The 12,191-nt window shown below is 42.7% G+C and overlaps 1 protein-coding gene across 1 annotated transcript in view; it reads right to left on the bottom strand.

Moving 5' to 3' along the window:
- The window catches only part of LOC122919808 (relaxin receptor 2-like), a 403,299-nt gene that overhangs the window by 337,086 nt on the left and 54,022 nt on the right, over nt 1-12,191 (bottom strand). Inside the window, exons 4-5 of the mRNA XM_044268998.1 lie at nt 11,367-11,472; nt 10,516-10,587 (exon numbers count right to left, since the gene is read on the bottom strand). Of these exons, the coding sequence (XP_044124933.1) occupies nt 10,516-10,587; nt 11,367-11,472 (178 nt within the window). The remainder of the gene's footprint in view (nt 1-10,515; nt 10,588-11,366; nt 11,473-12,191) is intronic.

Below are 12,191 nucleotides of genomic sequence, written 5' to 3'. Positions count from 1 at the left end.
AGTTCCACGTCCGCTTGTGGGGCCGTGCAGAAAAATCAACGCGGCCTTCCTGCCCACCCCCTCCAGGTACCTATCCCCAGGGGTGAGACCCGTGCCCTTACCACTGGAAACCTGTTGCTGGTCAGGTATGAGGACAAGAGGGATGTCCTTATGCTGTCCACAATTCATGGTAACGGCATCACCCCTGTCCCTGTTCGAGGTACCGAGGCAACGGTCCTCAAGCTCGATTGTATCGTCGACTACAATCGGTATATGGGAGGAGTTGATCTCTCTGATCAAGTCCTCAAGCCATATATAACGCCATGCGCAAAACCCGGGCATGGTACAAAAAAGTTGCGGTCTACTTGGTGCAGGTTGCCATGTACAACTCTTTTGTGCTGTCCCGGAGCGCTTGCAACACAGGGACATTCCTCAAGTTCTATGAGGCAGTCCTCAAGGCCCTGATCTTTTCGGAGCGGGAAAGAGCAGGCCGGAGTACCTCGGGAACTGTAGGCACCCGGATCGTCCCTGGCCAACACTTTCTAGGTGTGGTCCCCCATACTGGAAAGAAGGGACGAACCCCAAAAAAGTGCAGCGTGTGTCGCAGGAGGGGGATACGGAAGGACACCACTATTCAGTGAGACACGTGCCCCGATCATCCGGGCCTCTGCATTGACGGTTGCTTCAGGGAGTATCACACTTTCATGGAGTACTAAATGTATATCCCAATTTAGCACTGACATCGGATAAAAAAACTGGTTCTCGTACTTGAGACACCTAAAAAAACTAAAATAATTTATTAAAAGTAGACATATTAGGTATCGCCGCATCGGTAATAATCTCCTCTATAAAAATACCCCGTGACCTAACCCCACAGATTAACACGGTTACATAATAAAAAGTTTAATAGCAAGCAATCAAAAAGTCATATAGCCCCCAAAATAGTGCCAATAAAACCGTCCTCTTATTCCACAAAAAATGAGCCCCCACATAAGATAATCGGATTTTAAAAAAAAACTGACTCTTAGACTTTAGAGATACCAATTTTTTTTTGTATCAAAAAGGATAATATAGTCTAAAACCTAAATAAATGTAAAAAAGTAGACTTATTAGGTTTTGCCGCGTCCGTAAAAATCTCCTCTATAAAAATACTCCATGACCCAACCCCCCAGATTAACACGGTCGCAAAAAAAAAGGTACCTTACATAACAAAAAGTTTAATAGCAAACGATCAAAAAGTCATATAGCCCCTAAAATAGTGCCAATAAAACCGTCCGCTCATCCCTCAAAAAATGAACCCCCACATAAGATAAATGAAAAAAAAAAATAATGACACTTAGACTTTAGAGATACAAAAAAAAAAAATGGTATCAAAAAGAAAAATAGTCAAAAATCTAAATAATTGTAAAAAAAAGTAGACTTATTAGGTATCGTCGCATCCGGAAGAATCTCCTCTATAACAATATCCCATGACCTAACCCCCCAGATTAACACGGTCAAAAAAAAAAAAAAAACGGTGCCAGAACCGCTATTTTTGGCACTTTTCCATTTCAATCCGTTTTTTCCGGTAACAAACCAAGGGTTAACAACCAAACAAAAGTTAATATTTATTACCCTGATACTGCAGTTTACAAAAATGCCACAATTGTGGTCATAAATTGCTGTATCAGTAAAAGGGAGGCCGCAAAAGGAAAGGACCGACATGGTTTCTGGAAGGCCGATTTTGATGGCCTTTTTTATTGACACCATGTCCCTTTTGAAGCCCCCCTGATGCCCCCTAGAGTAAAAACTCCCTAAAAGTGACCCCATTTAAGAAACTACACCCCTTAAGGTATTCAAAACGGATTATACAAACTTTATTAACCCTTTAGGTGTTCCTCAGCAGTTAATGGCAAATGGAGCTGAAATTTCAGAATTTCAATTTTTGTTAACCTTGCCTCACAAAAATCTAATATTGAGCAACCAAAAATCATATGTACCCTAAAAATAGTCTAAAAAAAATGCCACCTTATCCCGTTGTTTCCAAAATGGAGTCACTTTTAGGGAGTTTCTACTCCAGGGGTGCATCAGAGGGGTTGAAACAGGACACGGTGTAAATAAACTGGTCCAAAAAATCAGTCCTCCAAAAACGAAACGGTGCACCTTTCACTCTACGCCCCGCTGTGTGGCCGTACAGTAGTTTACGGCCACATATTGGGTGTTTCTGTAAACGGCAGAGTCGGGGCAATAAAGATACAGTCTTGTTTGCCTGTTAACCCTTGCTTTGTTAGTGGAAAAAATGGGTTAAAATGAAAAATTTTACAAAAAAATGAAATTCTCAAATTTCATCCCCATTTGCCAATAACTCTTGTGCAACACCTAAAGGGTTAACAATGTGTGTAAAATCAGTTTTGAATACCTTGAGGGGTGTAGTTTCTTAGATGGGGTAATTTTGGTTGGTTTCTATTATGTAAGCCTTGCAAAGTGTATATATAAGCCTTGCAAAGTGTATATATATATATATATATATATATATATATATATATAAAACAGTTTTTTTTATTTTATTTTGAAGATTTTGAAGCTAATATATGAGCCTACAATTTTTTTATTTTTTTATTTTACATTTTGAGCAATCATTTATTTTTAAACTGCACTTATTATTGAGAATTGCTAATTTCTTATTTTGGCCTGCCATCTGGTGGCCAAAATAAGAATTTTACTTTGAATGTTCTCAGCCTCTTTAGGGGACTGAGCCCATTCAAATCAATTACCGACATCCCATTGGCCGCAAGGGACGCCGGTAACACTCCCGGAAGTGCGAGCCTCCAATTTTTGGACATGATGCCGTGATCTTACTTGATGACAGCATCTAAAGACTTTAATTACCGTGATTGACATTATTGCTGATTAGTTTAAAACAACAGAGACCTGCCAGCAATGCCGCCCGCTGCACATGCGAGCGCCATGTTTGCCTATCGCTGGTGGCGAAGGGGTTAATGCATAGGAACAGTGAGTGCAAATAATTTTTTGATATACAGTACAGACCAAAAGTTTGGACACACCTTCTCATTCAAAGAGTTTTCTTTATTTTCATGACTATGAAAATTGTAGATTCACACTGAAGGCATCAAAACTATCAATTAACACATGCGGAATTATATACATAACAAAAATGTGTGAAACAACTGAAAATATGTAATATTCTAGGTTATTCAAAGTAGCCACCTTTTGCTTTGATTACTGCTTTGCACACTCTTGGCATTCTCTTGATGAGCTTCAAGAGGTAGTCACCTGAAATGGTCTTCCAACAGTCTTGAAGGAGTTCCCAGAGATGCTTAGCACTTGTTGGCCCTTTTGCCTTCACTCTGCGGTCCAGCTCACCCCAAACCATCTCGATTGGGTCGGGTCCGGTGACTGTGGAGGCCAGGTCATCTGGCGCAGCACCCCATCACTCTCCTTCATGGTCACTTAGTTTACTTAGCTGCTTTTTTCTTGCCATAATACAAATTCTAACAGTCTATTCAGTAGGACTATCAGCTGTGTATCCACCTGAAGAAATCCCACTTATTAACCTGCTCACGACCGCCGTACGCAGGATTGCGTCTTCTCGGCGGTCGTGCTCTTCTGGGTGGACGCGCCGAGGCATCCTCTCGCGAGACGCGAGATTTCCGGGGAAGCCGGCCCGCGCATGCGCATCGCGGGCCGGCAAAATTCAAAGGACAAGTTCGTCATCAACCTGCCAGCCACGATCATTGGCTGGCAGGTTGATGATTTTCAAAAAAACGAATCAGCAGCCAGATACCACATCATATTAGTAAATATGATGTGGTTATATGGCTGCTGTGCTCCTCTGCTCCTTCTTTTGGTTGGTTGGTTCCAGCAGAGGAGCAGAGGAGCACACATCACTGTGAGTACCCACCAACACCACACTTAGCCCCCAGATCACCTCCCAGCACCCAATTAACCCTTTGATCACCCCTTCTTGCCCCTGTCAATCACTAGTGAAAAGGAAAAAAGTGATCAGTGCAAACTGTCACTTTTTTTTTCCCCACTGGTATTGACCGTTAGGTTTTAGGTATAGTTTAGGCCCCTTGGTTAGGTAGTTTAGCGATCAGTTAGCGCCCAGCCCACCGCACCGCAGTCCCTTATTCGCTGATTAGCGTATCGCTAATCAGCATTTGTACTTTTATAGTATCTGAAAGTGATCAAAACTGATCACGGTCAGATCTATAATTGTATTAGTGTCACTTTAGTTCACCCTCCACCCAAAACACAGTGTTTGCCCGATCAGGCCTGATCGGTCGCCCACACGTGTGTTCGCCCACGCCCGCCCCACCGCAGTGACAAAAAAATTATTATTTTTTTATCACTGCACATTCACTTTACACGCACTGCGGCGATAAAAAAAATCAGTTTTGATATTTTTTATCAACCGCAGCGGCCTCCGGTACTTCGCTAGCCTCCCCTTTGTAAGACAGGCTTGCTTTTTTTTCTTGGGTAGTCTCAGGGAATACCCCTAAATTTAGTTGCCCAAATGTCTAACAGGGCGTATTCTTCTGAAGAGGCCTACAGGCTTCTGACCCAGTCGGATGAGGAATGGGAACCCTCATCTGACGAATCTAGCGGGTCAGAATACGAACCTGTAGAAAGCAGTGGCTCTCTGACCCAAAGTTCGGACGAGGAGGCTGAGGTCCCTGATAGCACCAGGCGTACCCGGCCCCGTGTCGCTAGACCGCAGGTTGCGCAGGATCCGCTTCAAGAGCAGCAGAATGGGGCTGGTGCTGTCGGATTACGTGGTGAGGCATACACCAGCAGCTCAGCCCTTCCTGGACCTAGTACCAGCACTGCCGTACAACCTGGTGAAGTGGCGAGCACCAGAAGGGCAGTTGGTACGGTGGCACGAGCAGTAGTGACCCCGTCGCAGCCACCGCAAAGACGTGCCCGTAGAGCCCCTAGAATCCCTGAGGTGCTGGCAAACCCTGATTGGCAGTCCCCAACTTCAGCCGCACCTGTAGTTTTCCCTTTCACTGCGCAGTCTGGAGTTCGGGTTGAGACAGCTCAGATCGGTTCGGCCCTGGGATTTTTTGAGCTGTTCTTGACTGCGGAGCTCTTGGACTTAGTCGTGGCCGAAACAAATTGGTATGCCACACAATTTATATCCGCCAACCCGGGAAGCTCTTATGCCCAGTCTTTCCGGTGGAAACCAGTCCAAGTTTCCGAAATTAAAACTTTTCTGGGCCTCCTCCTCAACATGGGTCTAACTAAAAAGCATGAATTGCGGTCATATTGGTCCACGAACCCAATTCATCACATGCCCATGTTCTCTGCTGCTATGTCCAGGACACGATTTGAGACCATCCTGCGTTTCCTGCACTTTAGTGATAACAGCACCTCCTGTCCCAGAGGCCACCCTGCTTTTGACCGGCTCCACAAAATTCGGCCCCTCATAGACCATTTCAACCTGAAATTTGCAGATTTGTATACCCCTGAGCAAAACATCTGCGTAGACGAGTCCCTGATACATTTTACCGGGCGCCTTGGCTTCAAACAATACATCCCAAGCAAGCGCGCCCGGTATGGGGTCAAATTGTATAAGCTCTGTGAAAGGGCCACAGGCTATACCCACAAATTTCGGATCTATGAGGGAAAATATCAGACCCTGGAGCCGGTCGGTTGCCCTGACTACCTGGGGAGCAGTGGGAAGACAGTTTGGGACTTGGTGTCACCCTTATTCGGCAAGGGGTACCATCTTTATGTGGACAATTTTTACACAAGTGTGGCCCTCTTTAGGCATTTGTTTCTAGAATGGATTGGCGCCTGTGGCACCACGCGAACTAGTCGTGCGGGCTTCCCCCAACGGCTCGTTACCACCCGTCTTGCAAGGGGACAGAGGGCCGCACTGTGTAACGAAGAACTGCTCGCGGTGAAATGGAGAGACAAGCGTGACGTTTACATGCTCTCCTCCAGTCACGCAGACACGACAATCCAAATTGAGCGAGCAACCCGTGTCATTGAAAAGCCCCTCTCAGTCCACGACTATAACCTTCACATGGGAGGGGTGGACTTCAATGACCAGATGTTGGCTCTGTATTTAGTGTCCCGCAGAACCAGACGCTGGTATAAGAAGGTGTCTGTATATTTAATTCAATTGGCTCTGTACAATAGTTTTGTTCTCTACAGTAAGGCTGGGAGAACTGGATCCTTCCTCAAATTTCAGGAAGAGATCATCGCGAACCTCCTGTACCCAGGAGGTTCAGTGGCCCCATCCACCAGTGTAGTTAGCCGTCTACACGAATGACATTTCCCCAGTGTCGTTCCTGGTACCTCAAACCGACCGCCACCCCGAAAAAAATGTCATGTCTGTAGCAGGAGTGGAATAAGGCGTGACACCCGCTATTTCTGTCCTGACTGTCCTGACCATCCTGCCCTATGCTTTGGAGAGTGTTTCCGGAAGTACCACTCACAGGTACACTATTAGCATAGGGATCATCTCACCAGGACAGGCACACAGGGCTATTAGGGCCCATTCACTCACACAGCTGCTGCAAACGTCTCCTTTCACCTGGGACAAAGTGCATAACGCCTTTCGCCACAACTTTGGGCGATTTGCGCTTTGCACATTGACCCATGGGGAAGGAGAGGTTTGTTCTATTAAGGTAAAAAAAAAAAAAAAAAAAAAAAAAAAACACCAGTAAGCAAAAAGGTTAATGTTTAGTTCAAAAAGTTAAAGTTTATGTATTCTGTACTAAAGTTAATAAAATTATTGCGTTGTGGCCTGTTTTTTTTTTTTTTACCTTCCAGGTGGACCAACCGATCTACTAGCTGCAGCACTGATGTGCATTCTGACAGAAGCATTGCGCTTTTTTTTGCCCAAACATTTTTTTTTTATCAAAGACATGTAGAACAATAAATTTGGTGAAAAATTTTATTTTTTGTCGCAAGTTAGTGGAATATGAGACTTTGTAAGAAAAAAATAAAAAATAAAAATCATCATCATTTTCCGCTAACTTGTGACAAAAAATAAAAAGTTCTATGAACTCACTATGCCCATCAGCGAATACCTTAGGGTGTCTACTTTCCGAAATGGGGTCATTTGTGGGGTTTTTCTACTGTTTGGGCATTGTAGAACCTCAGGAATCATGACAGGTGCTCAGAAAATCAGAGCTGTTTCAAAAAGCGGAAATTCACATTTTTGTACCATAGTTTGTAAACGCTATAACTTTTACCCAAACCATTTTTTTTTTGCCCAAACATTTTTTTTCATCAAAGACATGTAGAACAATAAATTTGGCAAAAAATTTATATATGGATGTCGTTTTTTTTTGCAAAATTTTACAGCTGAAAGTGAAAAATTTCATTTTTTTGCAAAAAAATCGTTACATTTTGATTAATAACAAAAAAAGTAAAAATGTCAGCAGCAATAAAATACCACCAAATGAAAGCTCTATTAGTGAGAAGAAAAGGAGGTAAAATTCATTTGGGTGGTAAGTTGCATGACCGAGCGATAAACGGTGAAAGTAGTGTAGTGCAGAAGTGTAAAAAGTGGCCTGGTCATGAAGGGGGTTTCAGCTAGCGGGGTTGAAGTGGTTAAACCTGACAGGGCACACCTGTGAAGTGAAAACCATTTCAGGTGACTACCTCTTGAAGCTCATCAAGAGTGTGCAAAGCAGTAATCAAAGCGAAAGGTGGCTATTTTCAGTTGTTTCACACTTTTTTGTGATGTATATAATTCCACATGTGTTAATTCATAGTTTTGATGCCTTCAGTGTGAATCTACAATTTTCATAGTCATGAAAATAAAGAAAACTCTTTGAATGAGAAGGTGTGTCCAAACTTTTGGTCTGTACTGTACACAAACACGAAGCTTATAATATAACTTCATCGGTAACGTGACTGTGTGGATATATCATCGCTGGACATGCTGAAAGTAGAGCATGTCGGGGAAGCCGGGAGCATTGCTACAGGAGTCACGAGGGAAAGGGGTACACCTGGTGACTATTTTTTTTTTTTCAAGTTTCAACAGTAATTTTTGGGGGGCAGAAAAGCACTTTAACCTAACAGTCACATTGGAAATTGGAAAAGCCCTCCCACAAATGTGCCTTTTTTATTGTAGATTTTTAATGTGTGTCTGCTGTAAATCTTGTTGACTCACAACTCAGGGGACACTATTGCATTTTTAACCCCTTAGTGACATAATTCATTTTAACCTAAAGGACCAATCATACAGTATTTCCCGTTTGTGTTCTAGCAGTCATAACTTTTAAATTTTTTCTTTAAAACTCTTCTTTTTATTTTGTGGGATTAGTTGCAGTTTTTAGGAACCATTTTGGGATATATATATTTAAGTACATAACTTTTATTATTTTATTTGTAGAGAGAGAGAGATTAAAAAAACAGCAACTTTAACATTATTTTATAGAATTTAACTTTATTATGTTGGTCAATACAATGATGATAATAACACATTTCTATATATTTTTTTTTTTACTATTTTACCTTCTGCATCCTGTCATTCGGCAACTGCTCCCTCTCTTCCTCTTTCAGACTGACAGGGAGGGGGGCGGGAGCTGCTTTAGCTGCTCATATCTCTGGCATTCCAAGCTTTCAAACAATACCAGAATGACAGCATTATCATCAGTACATGGGAAGATATTACTGTTAGAAATCAGGATACAGTGAATATAGCTGAAAGTGAAAGTAAAAGCAGGTTTTTACCCGCGATTATTCCAGACTCAATTTCTAACAGTGATATCTCCTGTTTATCTTGGGCTAATGCTGTCATTTTGTTCTTGTATTAAAGCCTGGAATACCATTCAGGAGATATTAGCAGCTAAACAGACCCCTCCCCCCTTCCACTCAGGCAGAACAGTTAAATGGGTAGTCCCATCACATACAATGGGGGCATATCACTAGGATATGTCCCCATTGTCTGATAGGTGCAGGTCTCACCTCTGGAACCTGCACCTACAATGAGAACGGAGCGGGGAGAGCTGTGGCTGGAGGACCTCGCATTTCCTGGGGTCCGTCCACCACCAACCACTGCTCCCTGCTGCTCCCATAGAAGTGAATGGAAGTGTACCAGGTGCACGTGCGGCCCCTGCTTCCATTCATTTCTAAAGGGCAGACAGAAATAGGCTATTTTTGACAGCCCCATAGAAATGAATGGAGGGCAGCTGCACATGCGCAGTGTGCCCTCTGTTCATTTACCCACTCATTTCTCATTGTAGGTGTGGGTCTGAGAGGTCCCGCACCTATCAGACAATGGAGGCATATCCTAGCCATATTCCCCCATTGTCTGAGATGGCAAAACCCCTTTAAGTACTTTTCCCACAGCCTGAGCTGAGCTTGGACAAAACAGTTAGGTAGTTAATGTATAGAACCCTATTATCTGGGTAATTTGCAATGATGATGCGTATAGGAGAGTTTAATACAGATTGGAGCACTGTCAGTCAGGAATATCAGTAGTTGTAAGAAGTATGAGTAGCAGGGGTACCATGGGGATGGAATGGGAGCAGACTGGAAGTAAATGGCAAAGTATACAATTTTGTAATGCATCTTATTAGAGGAAAGTCTATCCTGTATTTGCCATTTTCCTGCCTGTAGGCTCTCTGTAAATGTTCCATCCCTCCAACACGTGTCTAGAGCTATAAAATAGACAGGGAGTAAGAAGGAGGGGAATGCTTATTCTATGTCTGTAAGACTTTATCCTGTGATAGAGGAAACATTGGCTCACTGCCACAGAAGTAAAAACCTGGCCAGTTGATAGATTTTTAAAAAAATCATATTTTTTTTTTAAAATCAATTCTTTATTATTTTATCAACAAGACAAACAATATATCCAGAATGTACAGTCCTGGACACAAAACAGCACTGCAAGTGCAATAAACAATTACACAACATACATTGGGGCATTCATTAGTTATGAATACAATATAGTCAGTACAAGCAATCAATAATAATGACACATATACACCTTACTCTCATAAATCTAAGATGGATTAGCGGATCGGAGCAAAAGACGACCCAAGGTCCCCTTTAGTTGACCCACAAGGTACCATTCCGTTAGTGTAAACGGACTTATTATTAATCTTATCTCCTCATCAGACATACAGTGAGCAATAAATGGTTTCCATTTCTGGAACAACCCCTTAGCTTGTCGTTCTTTTCCCGCGAGGGAATGCAATCTCTCCAAATAAAACACCTTTTTTAACTGTTCTATTATACATTGCACCCCTGGTGCATCAGCTTGCAGCCATTTTGGCAGAATACTCCGCTTAACTACCATACATATCGTATGAAACAAACGAGGTAACTCCCCCTGACCCACCTCTCCCTCCTCATAATGAAACAAATATAGTTGGGGGACAATGGAAACTCCCTTCCCCAGATCCCCTTGACTAAGGTCCCTACTTCCTCCCATAACCTTTTACTTAAAAAAATCATTTTAAGTTCTTGAAGCAATATAGACAGTATATGAAACTGAAGCATGAGAAAAGTACAGAATTGTGTGTTATTTCAAGGCAGTGGGTATTGTATGGTTTGGGAGTTACTTACAGTTTCTCCAAGTTCTCATAATGACGAAAAACCTCATCAGGCAAAAAATTGATTTTATTGTCCTTTAGATCGCTAAAGAAATACAGGAAAAAGTTTAAAATCATCATATTCAAAATATGGCATGTCACAGCACTGTTATACTGAAACAGAAAATCTTACTGGAAAGCCCTGAGGCTCAATGCTAGACCTCTGTGGTCAACATAAACTGTCAAAATGCTAAGAATTATAAAAAGACAAAAACAGGAGCCCTGTCTTTTTGTTTATTCCCTACAGGAGCAGTGATTTTTGTGTGACAATGGCATGTAAAGGGTTAAAAGGCTGGGTTATGTGATATCTTTAGTCCTAGTCATTACCTTGTCAATAACAGTTGATCATACTGAGCACAGGTTTAAAGCATTTAGACATATCGGTATGTATATGCAAAAGCTCCCAAGGCCATCGTAGGAGGAAATATATCATACAACATCCATTGGAGCAAAAAAGAAAAAGTTGGCTGCGCTCACCTGAACAAAATTGCAATGGAGGCATGGACTACACTGGGAATAAGCGTGGAAACATGAAGAAAAAGAAAAAAGTCCAGCTTACAAAAAGTGACAGCCTATATTCTATGTGCTCAGTAAAAACCAGTTCAGGCTCTACGCGTTTCGGATCATGAGTAAGGATTACAGTCATATCATCCGAAATGCGTAGATGTGGAATCTGAACAGTTTTTTACTGAGCACTTAGAATAAAGGCTGTCACTTTATGGAACCTGGACTTTTTTCTTTTTCTTCAACATACAGTGGAGGGTTAGACATTTACAAAAACAGTAAAAGATACCTTTAAATGAGTACAGCTTATATAGTACTTACAGAGCAGTCACATTGATGGACACTGGAGGGACAAACTGTAACTCCCGACCTGAGCAGTTTACAAAGCGCTTCTTGCATTCACAGTTCTCAGGGTAAATATTAAGTTCTGTAAGAATAAGCATATACATAAGAGTGAAATAATCCAATAAACAGTTAACACAGAGCACACTAGCTATTACATACTAGACAGGGAATAGTCTTGATCCTCAGGCAATTATGCAAATGGACCCCAAACCAACACAGAGCATGACACTGGCAGGCAGAGAATAATCTGGACTTCTGGGCAGAAATGGCAATGGATCTCTTGTAAGCCAACATACTTATGTACATTAAGCGGGGTTAAAAGGAAGTTGTGGTCAGGGCTAAGGATGGTGGAAGTGGGCAAAGGGGAAACCCTTAACCTAGTGGCTGGGGTGTGCCGGGAGCCACGATTGCGGGTACGCCAAGAAAAGGGGGCATACCCAAGGTGAGAGTGGAAGAAAGGGGAGGGAGGGGCACGCCGCAGGAACGCCAGGCTAGAGAGGAGGTGAGTGCCGGCCTAAATGCTGCATGCCCCTCCCACAATTACAGGCTGCGCTACAGCCTTAACCATTTGTGGTCAGGGCTAAGGATGGTGGAAGTGGGGAAAGGGGAAACCCTTAGCCCTGAACCTAGTGGCTGGGGTGTGCCGGGAGCCACGATCGCGGGTACGCCAATAAAAGGGGCCAAAGACTCTGAATAGGTAATATAGTTTTATTGAATATTACAAAGCCAGTGTACGGAAGGCCTGAGAGATTTCTGCCTGGGGATCTGGTATATAACGGGCGAAACAGGACGAACGCCAAC

The sequence above is a fragment of the Bufo gargarizans genome, chromosome 9 (assembly GCF_014858855.1).
Source record: "Bufo gargarizans isolate SCDJY-AF-19 chromosome 9, ASM1485885v1, whole genome shotgun sequence".
In the NCBI taxonomy this organism is placed as follows: Eukaryota; Metazoa; Chordata; class Amphibia; order Anura; family Bufonidae; genus Bufo; species Bufo gargarizans.
Note: the sequence above shows the minus strand (reverse complement) of the source record. Positions and strands in the feature narration are given on the sequence as shown.